The 23,474-nt window shown below is 40.2% G+C and overlaps 1 protein-coding gene across 1 annotated transcript in view; it reads left to right on the top strand.

The window, feature by feature from the left end:
- Positions 1–23,474, top strand: part of ADAM12 (ADAM metallopeptidase domain 12) — a 185,307-nt gene that overhangs the window by 104,230 nt on the left and 57,603 nt on the right. The window contains exons 5-10 of the mRNA XM_052799756.1: positions 2,449–2,525; positions 14,139–14,322; positions 18,727–18,792; positions 19,700–19,771; positions 21,504–21,673; positions 22,875–22,959. Coding sequence (XP_052655716.1) covers positions 2,449–2,525; positions 14,139–14,322; positions 18,727–18,792; positions 19,700–19,771; positions 21,504–21,673; positions 22,875–22,959 — 654 coding nt within the window. The remainder of the gene's footprint in view (positions 1–2,448; positions 2,526–14,138; positions 14,323–18,726; positions 18,793–19,699; positions 19,772–21,503; positions 21,674–22,874; positions 22,960–23,474) is intronic.

The raw sequence follows: 23,474 nt of genomic DNA, 5'->3' as shown, positions 1-23,474 counted from the left end.
AAGCACACAAGTCTTTGACAGATTAACCTACATTAACATGAATATGTGTACAGCTAATGATAGCTAAGCTTTCCCTTACTAAAAAAAAATATCTGTTTTCATAATGGCAGTAAGTCATGATTAAACTGACAGTGCATTTTGCTGCCTAAAAGTTTTTTTTTGAGAGATCAGTGAATTCATTTTTCATTAAATGCTGCAATATGGTTTAAAAAAGATAAGTCTCTGTGATTTTATTTTTATATCTCTTCTTCACTGAGGACATCAATATAGTCTGTAGTTGAAACCAAATCCAATTTCCCGTTGAAAAGTTGCTTAGTCAAATTCTGCTTGGAGGTCAAACCAAGTCAGGTTTGTGGAGCTGTCATTTGGGGAATTTCTCTAGCATGCGAGTCAGTGTCTAGGTTATTTTTCTGGTTTATAACACTTGAAAAATTTGCAGTTGTCAAAAGCTGTTTTTTATTAAATGATCTCAAGTAAGGGTAGAGTACTGTTTTAAGTATGACAAATCAGCCATGGTAATTATTTGTTTTTAGGGGGTCATCCATTTTATGTATTAGTTTACAGGTATAAAAAGATGTGATAGGAAAAAAAAAAATCCTGCAGTTCAGTGGAGTTACTGAGCTAGAAATCAATTTTCTACCAGTCCAATTGCAGGCCATGGTCTGATAAGTTTACATTTTCGGTATTGAACTTTGGCATCATGTAGCACGTGGATCTCAGAGAAGTTGTGAAATGGGCCACAACAAGGAGCTCAAAGTTAATAAAATGACAAGTTGTGTGTGGAGAGGGAAAGAAATCAGGACCTTTGCCATAATTCACTCTTTGATAAAGACAGCTAGACCGCAGCAGCAGCCTGTGTGGGACGAGATATCAGCTTTTCCTTTCCCTTTTAACTGAGAACTGTGCTTAACACCGGTGATGCTAAACCCCAAAGACTGCCTTCATAAGAGCTCTGAACTATGAAGTGAAATATTACACTTACACTGAAAACTTTGACATCCACAGCAATTGTGACTGAAGCAATCAACCCCCAAAAATTCAGTCTATGACTTCCTCCCTTCTATTGTGGCTTTATCCTTGCTAATGTGTTACTGACTCTTTATGAGTACTGATGATAAAAACGCCCAAGAGTAAAACACTATTACGCTGCTTCTGTCATTTCTTTCACTGAGAAAAGCTATTGAGATGTGTATTTAGAAAGCCAGATGCTGCTTTTCTGTGTTCAGTTGCTCATGTTGGAAACACAAATGCTCTGAATAAATATTTTTCATGGTATAACCTTATTTGCAGAAAATTCATATCTGAATTACTCCATCTTGCCTAGCGTTTTCATGGCTATTGCTTTCTTTAACAAAATCAAGGTGGTCTTTAGCAGTCTGCTATGTGAGGCTTTGTAAGTCAAAGCCATGCCCCAAAACTGAAAAGGTTAATTAATGCAGCTAGATGGATGTGAATGAACCAAATAATAAAAAGGCACGGTGAGATGACTGTCAGGTTGAAGCATGAGTGATAACTTTCCTTTGCGCTAATAAGATAGGAACCTTTTACAACAGTGTTTTCAGTTTCCAGGTGGCATTCAAAGGAGCCATGAGAAAAGAAATGCTGGACGTGACACAGGCATTGCTTTCCAGCCAGTCACATAATTGGGAATGTAATATAACCTTTAGTCAACAATAAAATTAACCTTGATTCCAGACAGATATGTATATGTGCTGAGAAAGTATCTCTGTTGTGGGTGCCTTCTGCAAGCAGTAGATTATTAAGGAAATACAATAACCTAGCCACAAAATGAAATTGGATTATTGCCTCTCAAAATAGAAGACCCTCTTATTCTTGGTTGTTCTTAATAACATGCAGCCACTCGGCTGGGTAATTCAATAAAAGGTTTCCTTTCCAACCTGTTTCCCTTTCCCTTCATCTGCTCTGTGATTTTTTTCAAACTATAGGGTTAGGACTGGCTTTTTTATACTTCTCTTTATACATAGCTACCTCTTGTAGACATACATAGATGTGAACGACCTTGAATAAAAATGTGCCTGTACAGAAAGTAACAAAATGTGTCAGCTGATTTGTTCACCTGATTAGTTTTATAAAATATTCCATATTGTAGCTTTAACTAAAATAACACAGAAAAAGGTGGTCAGTCATGCAATTTAAACAGCATTGACCCTCTTTAAAAAAACACAACACCAAACAAAACAAAACAAAAAACCCACTCCCACACTTTGGGGTTTAAAAAACACCCAAGATTTCCATTTAGGAACCATTTGGACTGTTAAGTACGGTGAATATTTAGTGGGGTGGAAAAGGTTCTGTCAGTGTGGTTCTGAATGCTGTAGCCTGAAATTGATAATCGCTTTGAAATAAAAGGGGTGGAAAACCATGAGAAAACTAGAGAGCAAAGACCGTTTATGACTATTGAAATGTTTTCTCTTTTTTTGCAATCAGGGTCACTGCTATTACCACGGCAATGTACGAGGGTACCCCGACTCCTCAGTCAGTCTCAGTACCTGCTCTGGACTCAGGTGAGCCAATATTTCAGTAATACTTGAATATTAGTAGTACTTGAGCTCCTTAAGAAAGCATCCTAGTACCCGTTGAGTTTTTGTTTTGCCTTGTAATGAATGTATCAATATCCATTTTTCAAAAGTTGGTACAATCTCTGTAAAAACGTTTTGCCTCTACTTGCTCTGAGGAGAAAAAAGAAATAGGTAATGCAATCTGGGGGTTTTCCATGATTTCCCTTCTCTGTTGCTGCCCATCCTTCCCTATGCCCTTTTGCAGCAGCGCAGTGCTTGGCACGTTTTTGGGCTAGCAGTGCCCGATGGCCCTCCAGTCCTCCTTGTCCTCAAAGCTGTTTCACCAGTGATGACTGGACTGCTTTGCAGCTGCGAACCCATGCATCATCCAGCAGTCTCATCATTAGGAGAGATTGCTTTATAAATATGGCTGTGGAGCTAAATAAATTGCGTTCATGGAAGGTATGTTGCTCAGCATTAGGATTCTAGTTACTTGTTAACAGAAGAGTAGCAGATTTACAGTGCCGAAAACCAAACCTCTTCTAGGTTTGAGAAAGGAACAGGCTGAAAACATTTTAAATACACAATGGACACGGTTCAGGAAACAATTATCTTCCTTACTTGGACAATCAGAGACGGGTATTTACTCACAGAGCTGTTCCAAATCACAGTAATTAACTGTAAATTGGCTCTAGTGTTCTCCCTGGAAAACCCAGTTTTCCTGTCAGATTTCCAGCTATCTCAACATTTTCTGGATTTGTTTAATTTTTCTACAAACAGCGTGAGTAGCTGGAGTCTTTTCCCCTTGGTTTTGCATTTTGTGCAATAATGGCATTATCAAGGCTTTTATGGCGGAGCTCTGGGACAGACAGCAGCAGAGAGAGCAAACAGTTTGTTACCAGGACCCCTCTCCCTGCTGGAGGGACCCATTTGCTGTAGTGGATGGGATTGCTGTGGCTCATTCCCACACAGAGAGGGGTTTTATGGGTGCTTCGGTATGTATCTGGCATGTTCTGCAAGGTTACCCTAATTAACCCCTTGCATGGACCATGGCAGTCTGCATTCACCAGTCGTTCTCGCAGTCTGTAAAAATATAATGCAGTGCTCTTGGTACTTTAGTTAAAGGGATTGTATTGCTGCAAGGTCCACGGGGAAGATTTGCATCGTGTGGGACAGGGTCTGCACCAATATCTTGTTCCAGAGCTACCTAAACATTTAAGAACTCTCAAGAGAAATTACTCTTCTCCACATTAAAAGCATTTTCTTTCTTCTCTTTTGTGCTCTTTTTAGAATTGTTGAGCTCACAGAGTTGTTTCCCAGTTTTAGGTAGTCAGGTATGTCAAGGCAACATATGCTGGCAGTGACATTTTTCTCTTATCTGGCACTATTCCAGATAAATCCCCAAAGTGCAAGCTGACAGTATTAGGCTCCTTCCCCATAGGAAAAGTGTAGCAGCATCTTTTTCAGTACAAAGTTTCATAAGTTTCCCTGCCAATGCGTGTTTTGCTCTAGCAGGAGAACAACTGAGGACGTATGTCAGTATCTGTGCCCATTTAATCGCTGCATTCGCTGCTGAGTTTGGTTAAGAAAGTGTCCATGAGCGAGAACAGTTCGTCATAAGGATGCCTGTTGACTTACTGCACAAAACTCATTTCACAGCCTGAAAGCCAATAGTCATAACTTCCAGTCATTACCTGTGCTTGATCTGAGCCAGCAATGTCTATTTAAAAGGCTTCATAATGCACTGTCAGCTCCTTGAACCATCCAGGCCCTCTCGCTAAAACTGATTAGGAATAAAAGGCCAGGTGGTGTGAAATCCCAAGTAGCTGCACTGAGGTCCTGACAGCACTAAGCATCTTCCAGAATCAGGCCCACAGGTCACTGCATACCTCTGCCACCAAAACATTACCGTGGCAATACATCCCTTGAGAATTTGAGTGGAAAGATAGAGTTGAAGATGTCTCTGCTCATTGCAGGGGCGGGTGGACTAGTTGACCTTTAAAGATCCCTTCCAACCCAAACCATTCTATGATTCTATGATTTACTGCAGGTGATCCAGTCTGAAATAATATGAGAAATAGGATAGTTAAAAACTACTTCATGGCTTACTTTGCTGGCAACTTCACTAGTATTGCAACTTGAAAGAAAGGTTATGAATAGGATAGGATAGGATAGGACAGAACGAGATAGGATAGGATAGGATAGGATAGGATAGGATAGGATAGGATAGGATAGGATAGGATAGGATAGGATGATGTGCTTGCCCACCGCTAGAGTAGGGACCCTTGTTTTTCCACGGCATGATAAAGACTGCAAGCTGCAGGGGCAGAGACATAAGACATCGTGTGGCCATGGAGCCCTGGGTGAGGACAGTCCCTGGAGCAGCCGTTTCACTTGCAGCAGCCAGTAGAAGGAAAGACTGGTCTCATTCTCAGGGTCTGTTCCTGGCTTTGTGACAGTTTCTAAGTGAATTGGACAAATCTCTCTGTCTCAGTTTCTCCATCTGTGAAATTCATTTAATGATTCTTACCTACCTCACGCAGCTGTTGCATGGAGCTGAAGTTTCAGCGCCTGAAAAACATCTAATGAAAGGAAGTGCAAGCTGTTAGCTCACTGAAATCTCAGAGCACTAATATTCTCCCACTCTTGCTAGACAGGCACCTTGGGCATTGTTCCAGGTGTGGGTAGGTAGGGACTGCGTCTTTTCCCCCAGATTAGGAGAGTTCATTAAAAGACATGAAACTAGTCATAAAGAATAGGTTCCACATTTTAGTATGCTCTGAAGCCTGAGTGCTCAGCGGTAGTCAAAGAAGCAAAAAGGATCATAGGAATTACTGAGACAAAAATAGAGGATAGAACAAAAACCCTCATTACCACTTTATAAATCCATAGTGCACTCACATCTTGAATTCTGCATGCAGTTCTTGTTTTCCCCTCCCCAGCCCCATCTCAGAAAAGGAAGCATTATATCCAGAAAAGGTACAGAGAAGGGCAAAAATTATGATCAAAGGTATGGAACAGCTTTTATCCAAGAAGAGAAAATAGACTAGGATTTGTCACTTTTGAAAGGAGATGACGGAGAAAGGGGTATGATGAAACGAGGTTGGATGTCACGCTGAAGAGGGGACAATTACCGAATATTTTTCATATCCCCAAAATTAGGAGACATCAAATGAAACTGTAGAGCAAAGGAAAGTACTTTTTTATTCACCACATAATGAAGCTGTGGAGCTCACTGTCACAGGTGGGTGTCAATGTAAAAAGTTATCAGTAGATTCAAAAAAGATGAGACAATTTGGGGAGGGGAGCTGGGGGACCCTCTCCAGGGCTGTGAAACCCAAAGATGTCCCTGACACTCATGCTGTCAGAGCTGGGGGTACCAACTGGGGGGTGCTTGTTATGTTCTTATATCTTACCCCTAAGTACCTGCCATTGGCCAGGTCCAGAGACAAGGTGCTGAGCTGGAGCAACCTTGCTCTGACCTACTGCAACCATCAAGTTCTTACTTACAGTGCAGCCATGTGGCTGAGCATTTGAGGTGTGTTATTAGCTTGTAAATATGCCATAATTACTCTACGATGAGCTACAGAAAGAATCAAGAGTGAAATCTGCAAACTAAGAGATTTTTGACTAGTTTACGTTTTTCAGGCAGATAGAGGGGGTGAGATACAAAGATAGGTGAGATGCAGGCTCGCTTCTCTTATACACAGACCCTCACGTATTCCAGCTATGTTACATCCTCTCAGACATAACATTCCAGTGCCTCCCTTCACACAGGATTACAATGGCGTAAATAGTTGGATTGACACTGATTGATAGCTGCCTAAAATGCAGGTTAGAGGAGAATATAATCATGCCATAATCTGTATCCTGCTGGCTCCTCCAGAGGAGGAAGAGCTGAATGGCAGAGAGGAGACAGTAAATGCTGAATGTGCGAAATGGGAACAATGGGTAATCAGGATTTCCGGCGCTTCCATCTGGATAAGAAAGCCAATTAGACCGTCAAAGCTTGTGGGAAAGTGAAGGTACGACAAAGTCAAGTCGTTTCCTTCCTGTCCTCAGGAAACACCCTTCTGTTTATCTAGCTTGGAGGCTCTTCAAGTTTGTAGCAAATAATTTTGGCCTGTAGCCACCACACACATCTTCTGTGATAAATTTGTATAAACTCGAATGATTCTTCCCCTATTACTTTCTCTGCAAACGCAGAACCTAGCAAATACACAGGAAAATGCAGCCTGAAGAAGAGCACAAGCTCCACGGTCCAGGGGCTGGCAGAGGATGCTGGCACGGGGATGTGCAGCTACAAAGGCATCCGCAGTGACCTCTCTGGAGGGGGGAGCTTGAGAAGTGCTCTCAGAAATGCCTCGGTAGTTTAAGGATACAAATCTCACAGGAAGCCTTTTCTTTCTGAAACACTAAAATGCTCTTGAAAATCCTAAGAATCCCTCAGAGTTACCCGACTGTTAGATAATAAGCCCATTCTCACACACAAAAAGTATTCTGTCACTGTCCAACCTCATCGGCAACTGAAAGATGCTGTGTCTACAGTGACAGTGATGGGGATAAGGCCCCAGAACTGAACAGACAGTCATTTTTAATGGGATTACATAGTTATGCTACACAAGGCTGCCAATACTAGAGCCATCCGTTTTTCAAATGGTCTGGCTGAACCCGCTGTGTCCCAGACGCAGTCAGCTGAAGAGGGGATTTAAATATGACACTCCAGACATCAACTATTTAAAAAAGTCATGGAAGTAGGAAACCAGTGAGAAAAAGGTTTAAATTCCTTCTGACTCCTCAAGCATGATTTCCCCCCAGAAGGGGAGATTTCATCCAAAAAAGAAGTTAGGAGAAAATCCCAGCTGAGAAAAGCACTGGTTTGGATGTGTGCTTTTTCTCCATACTTTCTGAAGAGCTTTTAGTTCATATAAACATCTCACATGGTTTGTAAGTTATCTGACCGTGAAACTACTGGAGGTTTTTGAGCTTAATGTTAGAAAGCATTCAGCTTCTGGGGTTTCATAACTTCTGTATTCTGGCTGTTCAAGTGGTAAACAGCTCCTGAATCACGATCACCTCTGTGATCTGAGATGAACATCATGTCCATTCTTTGACAATTATGTGCACACTGTCCCCAGGTGCAGAGTAATCCCCCAAGCATCACTGCTACTGCCAGGAGAAGTATGAGAGAGAAACTGTACCCGGCTGTTTGAGCCTGCCCCTTCTCCATCAAGTCTGTGTCTGACAGCACTTAATTTAAAAAAAAAAAAAAAACAAACTAACCCTAAAACTATTTTTATACATTTTGTGACTTGAAAAAGCATCCTATGAGCCTCGATGTGATGTGCAAGTTTGAATCAAGCCTTCTTTTATCGCTACACTGTTTGCTGCACAGTGCTATAAAATGTGCTCACTAAATTGGCACTGATGCTAATGCCTCTTTCCTTCTTCATTTTTCTCTGCTTTCCTTGGTCTGTCTTGTCACCCTCCCAGTTGAGCTCACATGTGACACTTTCTCTGATAACACAATTACTGTTTCTTGCAACCCAAATGCTGGACATGAAATTGCATTATTGCTTCCAATTCAAGTAACTCCCTGCTTAAATTCCAGGCATCAAAGTTGCAGACCAATATGCATTCACTCTGGACAAATCTGTCTTGCACTGAGAAAGGATTAAGTGCGTGCTACAGTAGTCTCTGGGTATGACTAAATTTTAGACACTGTGCTATAGAATGTATTTTCAGGTTAATGAAAGGCAATGGCTGGAATAAAACATATTTGACTAATGATGTGTCTGCATGAGAACACCTCTACCTCTACTGCAATATGTAAAACCAATAATGCTACTGCTTTAACCTCCCTTTGAGATGTTGCCCTTTGTTGATTTGGGTCAGACTTGTTATTTTAATGGAATCCTGATGTGCAGTATAGTAGGATAATGGCATTACTTGGGTCTTGTGTGATGCTTTTCATCAACAGATAATTATTGTCTGTGGTTACTAAAATTTACCTCATTTTAAAGGTGGGGAACTGATGCAGAAAGAGGTGAATTGCCTGTCCAAGGCTGCCCAGAGGCAGTGGTGGAGAAGGGAGTGCTTCTGCCTCTGGAGTCCAGCTCCCATTCTCTGTATTTGCCAGTCCTTTAAGTTAAAGAATGACCAAACCATTTTGAGAATATCTAAAGATCACCTAGCCCATTAGAAAAACAGTCGGTAGATCATCTTGTTCATTTATCCCAATAGTATTCATCTGCAACTTATTAAAACAGACTAAAAGTGAAGTTTTCATTCACTATTCCATTCTTCTTCCTTTTTTGTTTGGTTGCCTGCTTACTTGCCTGGGAATTTGTTATACAAAGTCCTGAGAATGCAGAACATATAAGAAAAATAAACAAAAATGCCCTATTACTTTATGGATCACCTTCTGATATCATGCATGTTGAGACACTGCAGTGAGTAACTGCTATACCTCTATCACAAGTGTCATGAGAACAACAATCCAGGGCCACAAGGCTCCAATTCTGCTATCTATTCACTTACGATTCTCACTGAAATCAGTAGTACGGCTGTGGGATCAGACCCTTTACTTTTGAAGCTGTAGCATTAATTATGAGATGAAGGTTCTGTAGGTTTTTAGGTGGCACATGAGTACTGCGCAGTCTTTCGCTGTGTCTGTGGGCAGAGACAGACTTAATGTGAATATGTGGTGTGTAAGCATGACAGCCCTCTATAGACTAATTAATTTCTTACAAACTGAAAACATCTACATTCCTCTTCCAGTGGTAATAGGGCTTTTTATTATTATTGTTTAGAAATGAGTATAACTTTGAGCTTCATTAAAACCAAATGTTTAATTGCTTTCATGGATATCAGATTTATTGATTTACTTAACTTTCCCTGTATAGTACAGCAGAATAATATATAACAGTTTCATATAATGCTGTCCTAGCCAAGTTTTACTTCAGCATCACAATTTCTCAGACAAGTATGCATTGATGGTTTATGTTGGCAGGGCCTTTGCTTCTGCTGACAAGCTGGAAAAGAAAAATCCCATTTATATTTTGAGATTTCCTAAAGCCTGTTGATTTATGAAATACGACTGGTCTTGCATTAGGTTTTTTTTTGGTTTTTCTTTTTAAGAGAAAAAAAATCATATTTTACTTTATCGACAATGTAAATAGTGGAATTATTCCACCAAATTGCATTTCCCTAATTGAGAGATTCCTGGCAAGTTAAACAGCTATTAATAACCAATTAATTATTTAAGTTATGTTTAAATTTCTTTTTCTTTGAGATGGAGAGAGTTCTCCCATCATAGGCCATCTCAGATACACATTCCCCATGTGTCCATACGGCATATAATGGCGTACGGTAGGTAAATACCAATGAGTCGCTCATGTTTAGAGCTGATTAGCGGCAATGTGGCTGTGGTTTGTATGGTGCTGACCACCAGACTCGAGCAGGGTTCAAACCCTGTTGAGAGGTAGAGTAAAATATTAGCTCAGGCTCAAGACCACACTGAAGCTGCTTCCAGTTGGCTTGGAGCCTGTGAACTGATCTCTGGACATGCTATATGGTATAATTTTTTTTTTTTTCTCCTCCCTCTCTTCTACCAGTGATGAAAAGGACAGCGCGATAGTTTTAGAGCTTGAATTGTCTCTTGTCTTTCCTGCCTGGCTCATTTGCAAGATCTTTCTGACTTCCCAGCATCAGTATGGTTTGGGACTGGGGAAAATACACATGCCATGAATTAGATACCTGGAGATCAAAAAACGTATATTTTATATTGCATTTTTCCCAAACATTTATAAGCTTGGGAATTCTGGTAGTCTTTTGCCTGGTAGAGGTAATGGTAGAAATCCCACAGATTTCAGGAGAAGTTGGTCTTAAAGAATAGCCACTTCTGGAGTACTCGCAGAGTTGCCGAAATCCCTTTGGAGTTCCTTGGATAATTTTTGGCTGGGGATCTGTAGTTGAATATACTGTCTATTTGCCACATTGGAAAACATTATATCATTTAACACTAATGTCTCCTGAAAAATTGAAAAGTTGCACCATCTTGTTCTTTGGGGAACCTAGGCTGACTCAGGAATGTGGGAGAACCATGTTCAAGAGAATGACACAGAAACGGTGTAGGAATAACGGAGGCTTTTTGAAACACATGACAAAAGTGGACAGAAAAAGTAATTACGGATTTATTTTATTTGCATCAAATTCTTAGTACTGAATGATTGGTAGGTATTGTTCATCTAATCCTGCCACACCAAAAATGAAAGAAACCATAGCTTTTGACTGGTTACATTTTTAAGGTGCTGTGCTTGGCACTGATCGATGGGAGAAAAATGCAATTGTAGGAAAAGAAAATTAGTCAAAAACAGAGATCTGGCCAAGAAAATTCATATTTGATATTCATTATCTTATTACAGATGGTCACAAGCCAAGTGCTGATATCCTGTAGGCAGCACTCAAAGGAGAAGTGTGCATTAAATGAAAAGTATATTTTCCTTTATGCCGAATCTGCGGATTTTTTTTTACCATGGGATTACTTCATATGCAGAGGTGGAACTGTTCTTAAAAGCTCATGCTGTCACTTGGGCTGGGAGTCTGAGTGGCAAGTTGAATAGGCTGCCCTCGCTCTGGCGTGCTCAGTAGAAAACAAAATTAATCACTCTGGTATCTGACCATTTGTCCATATCCTCTGCAGCTAAAGAAAATGAGGGGTAAAGAAATGGTTATTTAGTTATTTTAGACAGTTGCTGGGTATACAAGGGGTACGTTGGAAACCTGGCATTGATGTGACATGTTTTGGCTATGAACTCTTGACAACAAGATGCTGGCTTCTGAAAAAATTATTTAAGTCTATATTTTTTTAAGTTAATGTTCTAAGCATGATAATGTTTAACGTTAAAATTAAAACCCTTCATGGTTTTACATTGGTTTTGAGTTGTCAGTAAAGGGAGATGGTCAGGCTGGCCCATTTCAAACAGTGACTGATGGGCTTCTGCCTCCATTTATGGATCCAGCTGCCTCCAAAATTAAATGATTAATTGCACAAGGGAAAGACAACAATCCGTATTTGATTGTGCTGATTACAGAGTCGCTGATTATCGGAGTAAAGGGAATATGTTGTCCTAGTTTCCTAAATTCTTCAAGGAATAAGGCAGATCTGAAAATAATTTAGAACTGTAGGGTGTAAGGTTACTCAAATCATGGGGTGACCTGCTCGGAGGTCTCTCATATGTCATGCAGGCTATAGTGTATCCTGGCTGGAGCTACAAGGGTTGCTGTGATAAATCAGTCCTGCTTTTCTAACTGTGATCCATCATACACAGCATGCCTGTGCGATGGGTAAATAATATATCTTACCCGATTTGCCAAGGGTACTAAGGAAGCTACAAATGAATTATCTGACCCTGATTCTTGGTTCAGATCAGTAAAGCAGGCAGTCTTCTGTGAATGCTTTTGCACAGCCTTTAATATCACGGGTTTCCAGTCTTTTTTTTTTTTTTTTTTCCTCTGGGACTTCTAGCTGTTCTAGTTAACAGTAAAATGGTCATCTGTTGCCTTGGCTGAACTGATGCTAATGATGTTTTGTAGCAAAACTGTGCAGTCAGCTTGGAATGAAAATTTCAGTTAACTGGTTAAGAAGCCAAAAACTTTGAGCTGCTTCATCATATCTTGCTAAGAATAGAAGAGCTAGGGCAGATTTTTCCTAATAATTTTACTTTTTATTTTTAAATCAGTCTTTATGGTGTCATTAACCTGCTTCTGGGTCCTTCCCCTTCTTCCTTTTTTTCATTTTTTTCTTTTTTCTTTTTTTAGCTTTCTGCAGAAGAATTGTATAGAGACACGTATCAGTCTCACAATGGTTGTAGTACCTTACCTTTGTTACGGTACAGACAGAAATAAAAAGAGCAGACACTTCCTATACACCAAAAAGACACGCTAACAAAATATAGCCAGCTTTGGGCTGAAAATGATTGCTCTTTAATAGCATATGTAGACAGTATAGAGCAGTTTAGGGGAGGAATTGAGGAAGAATGCCTTTGCCAATTAAAAGTTTCATGGAATTCCAGGTAGGAAGATTGTATTTATTGTTGCTGAACCCTTGCCAGTGCTTAAGGATTAATGCTTTCATCATTTAAAGACAGGAAGAAATTAGTAATGCAGTGCACTATTCAGTGTAGTGGCTAATAGACGAATGCTTACAATACCCCATAAGCAAATCCTTATCCTTAGTTTAGAAAAGACAAATGGGTTTTAAAGGGTACCTTTCTCTGGTCACACAGTTACGTGACAAAACCTGGTGTCCAGCTCGATGTAGGAATTATGTAGGACTCTCCTGTGTGCTTGGCAGTATGTGCTCAGGATGCAAGTTACACATTCGCAAGTTAGGCACAGAATAATAAATTCCTTTCTCTTACAGTAATTTCTACCTGAGCCCTGTCTGTAAACCTACTTCATGCCTTCTTATGCTGTGCCAGTCCTGATGTACAGTAGAGCAGTCTTCTTACTCTGTGGTCCTACAGTCGCGGTTATAATTACTAATTCCAGCAGTATTGTTGGAGATCGTCCTACTTTATGGCATATAGTACCAGAAATCCTATTCCAGCATGGGCAGACCATGGACACCCATACCACACTGCCTATATTTCCTGTGCTGAGCTGAAAGAACAGCCTTATTGGAAAGATATTCAACCTTTTGTCAACTTTGTTTTACTGTAGCAGCTCAGAATAATTGGGCAGGACCCGGCACAAGAACCCAACCATGGCTTTTATTTGGTGAGTTGTCTGGAGTATATAGGGGGACAGGTTTTTAGTTAAGAGGCAGTGCCTGAAGCCCAGAATTGGCTACATATCCTAGGTTCTTCCACATGTTTCTTGGAGCAAGGAAGCGTATCTCTTCCTAAACCCCTCTTTCCTCTTTGCATACTGTAGCTTCAAGTAGTGCAACAAGAGTGCTTTCATTGATGGAAAATCTTTGAGATCCTCAGAGAGCAGGTGGTATTGCTGTAAAAATTATTATTTGGGGTAGTAAAATGAGTTAAACAGGAATCCACCGGTTCATGTATCTGAGCTTCGGTCTGCTGCCCCACTGTGCAGTATTTAATAATCCATTTTGATACTGCAATGGCTCTTTCATCTGGCAGAATTGATGCTTGCATCAGCATTTGGCTTAAAAGGTGTAATGTACACTGCAGATCACAATGAATACTTTCACTCTGTAGCTTTTCTTACAAAAGCATTTCACCATGCTTTTGTTCATTACTGTTTGCCATGGGTCCTCAGAAGCACACACATCGTGACTCCACTCAGCAATGGCAATGCATCACTGGGAGAATGGAAAACACATAAAACACAAATATAATTTTGCTCTGCAGTACAGCACTTCAGAAGAGGAAAATTTTCTTTGAGCCATTGCTTCTTTTAAAGTATAGTGTGCTGCAATGACAAATATACAGCTTTGATGTTTCATGCTCCACTCGACCATGACATTGTAAATCAGCATTTTGCTTTTTCATACTCCGTCATTATTAAAACTTGTTATAACTTTGTTGTAGACAAACATACATTAGCTCTTGAAAACCATGTATCTTACTCTGTTCTCTTCTGTAACAGGGGAATTATTGTATTTGAAAACAAAAGCTACATTCTGGAGCCATTAGAAGGTGCTACAAGTGAACACAAGATCTACCGAGCAGAGAATCTGAAAATAGCCCCAGGATCTTGTGGCCACCATCTGGACGTCTCTGCCATGAGAGCTGGTGACAATGACACATCACACCATTCTCAAGCTGGCAGGGTAGGTGGACGATGCACTTTTATGTTTGTGGTTTGCAGAGTACATCTCTGGTAGCATTTCCATATTACTGCCTGCCATAACTCTTTGATACAAAGAGTCCCTACTGAGCAAAACTTTAAACCATAAAGTCAACTTATGTTGACATCATGTGCTTAAGTGCATGCTTAAAATTAAGCATATACTTACATGATTTGCTAAAGCTTTATTATTTTTTCTTGATCCTGCATGCATAGCTTGCTTTTTATTTTCTTTTTGGTAATGAGATGGCACAGAAAAGTTTATGGTTTCATATTGTGGTAATATATTTTGGTTCATGTATGATTATAGCCAGAATTTAAGACCCCATTAAAACCCCGAGCAATGTTCGGTAAAGTTCTTGCCCACCCAAAATGGAAGAGAGCATGATAACTGTGATGCTTTGCTAATATTGGGTTTTGAACCTTTACATTCTAGTAAGAAAGTATCTTATGCAGACAAAACAAATTCTCACCATATTATTTTACAGATGTTATTATCGTAGTTGGTTTTATGTAGGAAGAAATGCACTTAACGTGAAATGCATCTAGCTAATGGAAACTGTAGAAAATTAAATGAGCTAAAAATCAGGAAGAGGAAATACTGTAATAAGTTCATCTGCATATTGGATGAGGATTGTAGAAAAGACTGGTTTAGGTGTTTGGAAATTATACAATGATACAGATCTGCCCCCAGCATTTATTAAATGTCACATATTGGGATTTATACTTGCATATATGACTAAGCCTTTGCATCAAGTTAATTGTTAAGGAAAGCAACCTAAATGGCATCCCCAGATGTTATTTATGTAGCAGAATTATGTTATTTTACATTTTAGGAATAATAAATATTACATCTAATGCATTAGCTTTTGCATATAACATTTTATGGGCTAAGCACATTTCTAAAAATGTGTGTAGGTTGAAAGCATTGGAAAAGTACTTTTCACAGCTTTATTAAGGTCCCCCCAAAATCTTTCTGACTTTTGACTGAATTTCACTGAAGTAATCAAGGTAACACAGTTTCACTAGAAACTGAAATAAAACGTGTGCATGCAACTCGCTGATACAATCAAAGCAATTTTACTATTACCCTCATGGTTCTCACATTTTGTTGATGTCTTCAACTACGAGCCAGAATACACCTTAAATATCAGAAAAATATTTTTGCTGTGGTTCAGTGGACATAATTATAAAACCTGTCAACAGCCACATCATATGGATAGGTACAATATATATAATGAGTATGTTGGATACGCTTCTAATGTATGAATTTTGAAAGTTGTCAAATGTAATGTGTGGAGTGAGTTTTCAGATTTCAATCTTGTCATCTGCTAAGTAGGCTGTCAGGACATACTGAATAAAGATGACCTGCAAAGTGCGGAGACATAAGGCTGCTCCAAATTACACTGGGTGACAGAAGCAAGCAGAAATCTCAGGTTCAGGGCATGGTGAAAAGTTTTGGTTTCTTGACAGGTTTGGGAGAGTTTTTTGTTTGTTTTTTTCCCCTGACCCTTCACTCAACTACCTACACTAAATTCTTTCTGAGCAGAGCTGAGATGTGAGATCAATATATCACAAAGTTAGACTAGCCTTCGGGTTAGATTTAAATACAGATAAGTGATGGGACAAACAATAGACTCAGCTTCCCGGATCCAAACATGAGATTTAATAGAGCAAGTCAGATAATGTAGCAGGTGTGTGCAGACATGTTTTGCCCCATTGGAGCTGGGTCTCTATAAATACTGGGTCATTTCATAACTCAGTGGACCCTCAAATTGCAGCAGGGAGTGTGTTTGTCAGCTGAGCTCCATTGAGACGGGATCCTACAGAAAGCAAGCCTGATGCATAAGACAGCCCTACAGTATGGCTTTTTCTCTGTAGCCACACAAAAAAAGCCATTTTGGTGGTGCTGGTGGACCACGGATCAGGCAGGTGAGCTGTTCTGGGCAAGTGGATCACGGAGAAAGAGAGGGGCTGCAACATTGCAGTGTGAGTCCAAGCCATGCCAATTCCCAGGCAGGGAAGCATGAGGAAGGGCTACAGCAGCATGGGACAGCAGTTTTGTGATAGGATCAGGTGTGGCAGGAGCAGGGGAGAAAGACAACGGTCAGCAGAGCAAAGCATATTGTCTCCCATTGTGTATATCTATCATGGCTGTATTATTGACTCTTCCATTTTAATTCTGAAGGATTAACTCAGTCAATGGATTGTGCGTTGATGTAGCTGGTTGCAGAAAGCAAGCTGAAAGAAGTCATAATTAGGTATATTTTATAAATAAATATTGTATCCAAGGAATGCACGTAGCCTTTGGGCAAATCGTAGGAATGGATTTGTTATGCAAGTTAGTCACCAGAGGCTTACATGATTATAGCCTGCTAGCCAATTTCTCTCAGGCTAACTCTCTCCAGCCCAAACAGTTTTACTCTTGGTAAAAAGTAAATGGTTTAAACTGACTGATGTAACAGAGCTCTTCTTATATCTTTGTACCTGGATTTTCATGTCTCATCTTTTACCCTTCATTTGGAAGAAGACTTGAGGCACCTTGGGGGTACATCTCTGGTCAGGACTGCATAATAAATTTCAGGTTTATGTAAGACTTTTAGTGTCCGAGAGATCAATTCCATCACAAACACCACCCACACGGTCATTTGCCTTATGTGGCATCTCACTCATGTCTGATATATTTTGCAGGGAGGTAAATCGAGCTCTGCCAGAGCACTATAGGTTCCACTGAAGTCTACCGAGACATGGCAGGCCCTTTGATATTGCATCTGCTGCTGGTCCAGGAGCAGCAGGAGGGGAGATGCTGACTCCTTGGTGTCCTGGTTCCCAGCCAGCATATCACCGGGCACTGCCGATGACCTGCGTGGCAGACGAGGCATGGGCACGTGCGCCGAGTCTGTGCACACGCCGTGACCCCGTGCCGGTGACGGTTGCCTCCGGTAGAGCACAAGAAGGTGACAGAGAACCCCAATACCAGGAGAAGTTGTAAGAATATCTACCTGAGCTCATTTGCGAGACCCCCTAATAAGTGTAAGCCCGTGAAGTGTTTGTATCATTGATGTTTAGTTCATTAATGATAGCTTATACTGCTTTCTCGGTTCATAAATACTGTCCGAATGGAACTTAACTGTTTTCCAGTTATTGTGGTTTGAAGGCTGTGTAACACTATTAAATATGAGTTTGAAAGTCAGAGTTACTAAACGTTACATCTGTCACTTTCCTCTAAACACAGTGCTGCTTGCAAAACATTCGAAATCATTAATCTGCAGATAACAAAGAGGAACACTTTGGTAACGTGAAGAAAACTTTGTGAAATTTGGCTGGAAGGTGATGTCCAGCACTGATTTAGCTTAGGGGATCACACAGTTTGCCTTGGAGCGGTTTACTTTGGAAAGCTTTAGTCATGTTTTAGATTATAGAGCGTTGGGATAGTTCAAGACATCGTGGTCATTAGTAGGTCATATGCATGCTTAAGCTCCGTAAGTTCTGGCATGAAGATCAGATATACCGCTGAGCCCTCTTTTCCCTGTCTTATTCCAGAAACAAGGGAGGAATGACAGAATAGATGCTCAGCTGCTGTAAATCACAGAACTTTTACAGGCATTATGGGTCACTTAAATTCAGGGTAGCAGAGGAGCTGTGCTATGATTAGTATTATTACAAAATAATTTCATTTTCTTCAGCGATCTTTTTGCAGCTAAGCATTATGATTCTTTTAGACCTGCATTTAGAGCTGCAAGTAGCATGACCAGCTGTTTTATATGAATATACACATAGAAAATGAAGTGTATGCCTTCTGCTTTTAGAGTCTTAGTTTTCTTCCCCAGACACTGACAGTTCATTCCGTTTTTTTCTGCAGTTTTTGTTCTTGGGTTTTTCTTCCTACATAATTTATCAGTTGACCACTTGATCTCTTCTCTGCTTCACTCAATATCCCTTTATCTCTCATTTTTCTTAGTAGCCAGTTTGTCTATTGTGCAAAATCTTTGCTAAAAGTCATCTCATCATTTCTTTAAATGTGCCTTAGAAATAGCAAAGGTCTTTCTGCTAGAGATGATACTCTCCTGTGAGGAAAGATAACTCAAACATTTCAACTGCAGAAAGCTGAAAGGTTGAGAGGGACTTTGCACCACTTTCCTGCTTGCTGTGATTAAATCCTGGGGGTTTTTTTGTAAGTACCATGTAGACTATTTCTGTTGTAGTAGATAAAAGGAAAACTTCCATGAGGAGAAGGAATACAATAAAAATTTGTATGTAGTGAAATCTTTGGAAGTCTGAGATGTTGTGTATCTCCTCTTGCCAGCACTTTGCTGGACTGAGGCATAGCTGATTCCAAGGGTCACCTATCGCAAAAACAAAATACTATTTTCGTCTTTTTTGGCAGTACAAGAGGGAGACTCTGAAGACAACGAAGTATGTGGAGCTTGTTATTGTGGCAGATAATCGTGAGGTAAGAAGCTTAAAACTAAAACGTTATGGGAAGCATGGGTAGGGAACGGGTAGCTCAGTTCAGCGATAGTGGTATTGCAAATAATGTGCTTCAGACAGTAATATGATGGTTTTCAAAAGTAAAGCTTCTTCCCTAATTAGGCCTAAGCAATGGAAGGCACTATTAAGATAGAACACTGGTAGTCAACTGTAAAATTTCTTGGAATACTTTATAAGGAATTTGACTCTTAAATAACTGGGATATCTAGCAATAATTGAAGAAGAGGCAAATACGAATTCACTGCCCAGGATCTCCTTGAGCTAGTTAAGTCTTCATTGCTATTGACTCTGCCCTCAGCAGGACTGTCACTGTTTGGAAGACACGGTAGGATCCTGCACTTGCTTTTGAAGCAGTACTTTACCATCACATTGCATGAAGCACGACTGCCTTCCTGACGGTTTGCAAAGAGAGCTTCAAAGCGAATAACCAGGACTGGCTGTAGAAATGTTCCAGAGTGTTGAATGGCAGCCAAAGATCTAAATCTTGGTTTGAATTATTTTGCCGCTTACATGTTTTTTTGTCTCCTTGAACACTGCTAGTTAGGGAATTACAATCACTCTGCTGCAAGAGCAGAAACAGCTAACAGAAGAGCCTTTTCTTTTTCACGAAACAGCAGTCCCTGAAAGATCCTGGTGTAAGACTTAGGGATTTTAAAATCTTTTACTGAGAACCAAAATCCTATCCCATAGCCTGTGGTTATTCTGAGGCAGACCCTGGTCCCATGAAGCCAACAGGAGTCTGGCAGTGGCCTTTGGTTGCACTGTGTAATTCCCAAAGGTCACCAACCATGCTGGCAGAGTAAGGTGGCTGTTGGGGGGAAACTCTGTGATATTTGTGCTGCTAGTGCATTGATCCTTTGCATTCCAAGTTTCAGAGGCAAGGCAAAGATGTGGAAAAAATTAAGCAGAGGCTGATAGAGATTGCAAACTATGTTGATAAGGTAAGAACATGAGCATTATTTCATTTTTTCCAAACTTATTACACTTTCTGAAGGATGTTGCTGTGAAATCTATGTTTCTTCTAGTAGTAAATTAAGCAAGCCGCAATGCTCAGATCCGCAGCTTTCACAACCTTTGCCACATCTCCTTATCCACCCACCCTTCCAAGGAGCTAATCCTGCTGCTTTCCTAATACTCCAGTATTTCAGAGCAATGCTCCTCTCCAACCAGTAAACCTCCAAAAAGTAGACTTAAACTTTTCATATGCCCTTCAACATACTGAGCTGTGAGCTCTGCTCTGCTACATATGGGATGCATATATCTGTGGAAGCACTATTCCTAAGGAGAAGTACAATTTAGCCCTAGGATTTTATTAACCTGGGAAGAGGGTGGGGATAATCACATATGGAACAACCCGTAGGAAAAGGATTATTTTGAGGAGGAATTTGGAGAACACAGTCCTTTGCAGGGGATGGTCCAATTGTAAGGCCAACAAAGGGCCTGCGAAGACACGTTCAATAAGATATATAGCCCAAGGAAGATAGCAGAATTAAAAATATGCAGTGCTTAAGGAAGCAGAAGTTGATGGCTGAGTGAGAGCAATAGGAAAGAGACACACACTGGATTTTTTTGTATTTTAAGTAATTTCTTGACAATAAACAATAAACGCTAAGCGTCCTCTACAGTGTCTTTTGCAAAAAAATAAATTTATTTTTGTTGTGCAGTATGGCCAGGAAAAATTAGGAGTCCAGTAGTGAAATTATAACTGAGGGAGTCTTAATTTAGCTGAGAACTTATCAAGTGATACTTCAAGGGCAATAACTCAAGGAGAAGCATTCTTGATTAAAAACAAGCTGCTGAAGACACCTCCACCTCTTCCATAATTGTCTTGCTGACTTATTACTGGAGGACAGGTGTTTATATGTTACCTGCTCAAAATTAATTTTGCATGTTATAATATATTTATGTTTCACGCTTAATTTATGCTCAGCAAATGCCAATGTTATCCAAATGACTGTAATGCATATAAACAAGACAAAGATTTAGTATATGCTTTTCTCAGATTGTCAGCCAAATCCGAACTTGATTGATTCTTGAATCCTTCTTCACGTTAGTCTCACATTAGAATTGTTATCTCCACTCCATTGCTAATGCTGCTCCGTCTCCCCTCTTGCAGCAACTGTGGCATTTACCAGTGGCATAATGGTGTCCGTAGCCCACAGTGCTAGAATCACTTGTTTTTATCTGCTGTGAGCAAGACTTGATGACTCTGGCTGCATTTTCAGCTACTATTTTGAATCACAACCGTAGTACAGCACAGCTGCCTCTACCTCTTGAACTGCATTGGTGCTAGTGACGGAGGGCAGCCATGGAGGGAGTCATCTGCCGTAGCAACAAGTTTGTTCAGAAGTGAAGGACCTGTGAAGGTAGTAGCAGTGTTTCATCTTGAAGGAAGACACCAAACTTGGGTGGAACATAGAGAAGTAGCATATCTCTGAATGTCTTTGAATGCTTTATGTGTATTTAGCCAGGTCAGAACTGTTTTCTGTAAGTCACGGAAATATTTTGGCCGAGTCAGTCCTGTCAGGTGTTCACCTGTGCTCTGGAGAAGAGACCATTTAAGCCTCTGCAAGAAAGGTTCATACGCACATTATGCTTCTGCTGAAATATTCTAATCCAGTGTGGTCTAAAATGGGTTTTAGAGACGTGTTTCTATTTTTCTTTTCTCATCAGTTCTATAGGCCACTGAATATTCGAGTAGCCCTGGTCGGAGTGGAAGTATGGAATGACATGGATAAGTGCTCTATTTCTCAAGACCCTTTCACCAGCCTCCATGAGTTTCTGGACTGGAGAAAGCTAAAACTACTACCTCGTAAAGCCCATGACAATGCACAGCTGATAAGGTAGATTCACACTCTATTTAATATCAGCCGGGATTTCAGTGATTTAAGAATAGCTGTACTGAATTCTTCCCCAGTTGCTAAGCTGTTGGGAGGAACATCTGTGCTCCTGAGGGTTTGTCTTTCCCCTCTGCAAACATCAAACATAAAAGCCTTTTGCAGAGCCTTTCAGCAGATGCTTCAGATTAATTTCCTTCCACAGCTCTGCAATAGCTCTATTACTTGTAGGCTTTTCCTGAATACATGTAGAAGTGTGGATGCATAATAAGCTGCTAAATACTTAGGGTATGAATTTACAAGTGGTTTAAGCTGGTCTCAGTCTAAATTGTTACTGAAAAAGGCAGTCCTGCCCTCACCCCAAATGCAGAGCTAAGGGGGCACTATGTGAAGCCTGTTTGTTAGTAGAAAGACCTCAGTAAACTTTAAAATGAAGTCTAAAGTGGACAATTCATTTGCATTTGTGACTTAAAAATTAAAGTATGCACATTTTTTACCCTGCTGCTATTTCCTGGATTAAAGTAATTGAGTAAATATGCTCAAAGTAAAAGCACTCTTAAAAAAAAAAAGGTGAGTAAGAGAAGCATCTCTTTCTTTAATCAGGTATCATTTTGATCAATGAAGTATTCTTTATACTATAAAGATAAAAATACCTGACATCTTAGTAATTAAAAGGAGCTCTTTACTCGTTACATCGATATTCCTCCATTAGCTGTGTAAGAATAGAGTGAGCCCTTCCAAACTGTTCCTCATGAGATATCTGAGTAGTCTCTATGTATAATACTTTGCTTGGAATGATTACATTCTAGGCTGTATATTATAACAAGTAGCATATAAACTTCCCACTGCCTTAAAATAACCCTTCTTTGAGCTAGAGACATTATTTTTATACTTGTACTTCTATTCCCAACTTCAGTCCGGGAAAAAAGAAAGGAAAGAGGGGTCCTGTTGCAGCAGTAAACCCAAAGGACGGTGATCAAATGGATCCTTCTCATAGCAGGGATGCTCTCATTGTCGGTTCAGCAAGTCGGCATGACTAATCTGTGCTTTTCATCGTTTCAAACCTGCAAATGTCTGGAGCTGACACATTTGAAATGGGATCTTTGTTTGAGATTGGCAGAAATACAAGAGTGAAAATAATAGGGCGGTATCTTGGCACTGAATGGTGACTCTGTGATTCCTCTTCTCCTTTCCTGCCCTCCTGCAGCGGGGTGTACTTCCAAGGGACTACCATTGGCATGGCGCCCATAATGAGCATGTGCACTGCAGAGCAGTCTGGAGGGGTCGTCATGGTAAGTGGTTAAAAGCACGGGACTTGAAACTGGCCCAACTGGTGCGACACAATCTCAAGTATTGTAGTACCGTATTCTGTACCAGAACATCAGCCCCATTTGTCCCATTTTCAGTCTCAATATTGTCTATGCCTACATGCACATTGCTTGTAAATGATAGTTTCCATAGTGAAAAAAATCAAAATATTTCATTAAACTATAGCATGACTTCTTTGCAAGAATCCTCTACTCCTAATTATCATTAAATCAGGTGCTGAGGTGCTGTGAAGGATGAGAATCAGAAGATGTATTTACTATGCGCTTGGGTATACTAGTGTTACAGGCAACAACAGTCTATCCTGAATCTTTTATTATATTGATTTTATTCTGTATTTACAGAGTTTCCCGTGTAAGGCCTTATTTTCCATTTTTGCAGCACAGTGCTTTTATTACATTGCCAGACAACAAGAACAAACAATGGCAACATTTATTCTACCTGAGCCTCTTTCAAAGATATATTACTGGTAATGCTGTTG

This window comes from Harpia harpyja, chromosome 10 (genome assembly GCF_026419915.1).
Source record: "Harpia harpyja isolate bHarHar1 chromosome 10, bHarHar1 primary haplotype, whole genome shotgun sequence".
Taxonomy (NCBI): Eukaryota; Metazoa; Chordata; class Aves; order Accipitriformes; family Accipitridae; genus Harpia; species Harpia harpyja.
Note: the sequence above shows the minus strand (reverse complement) of the source record. Positions and strands in the feature narration are given on the sequence as shown.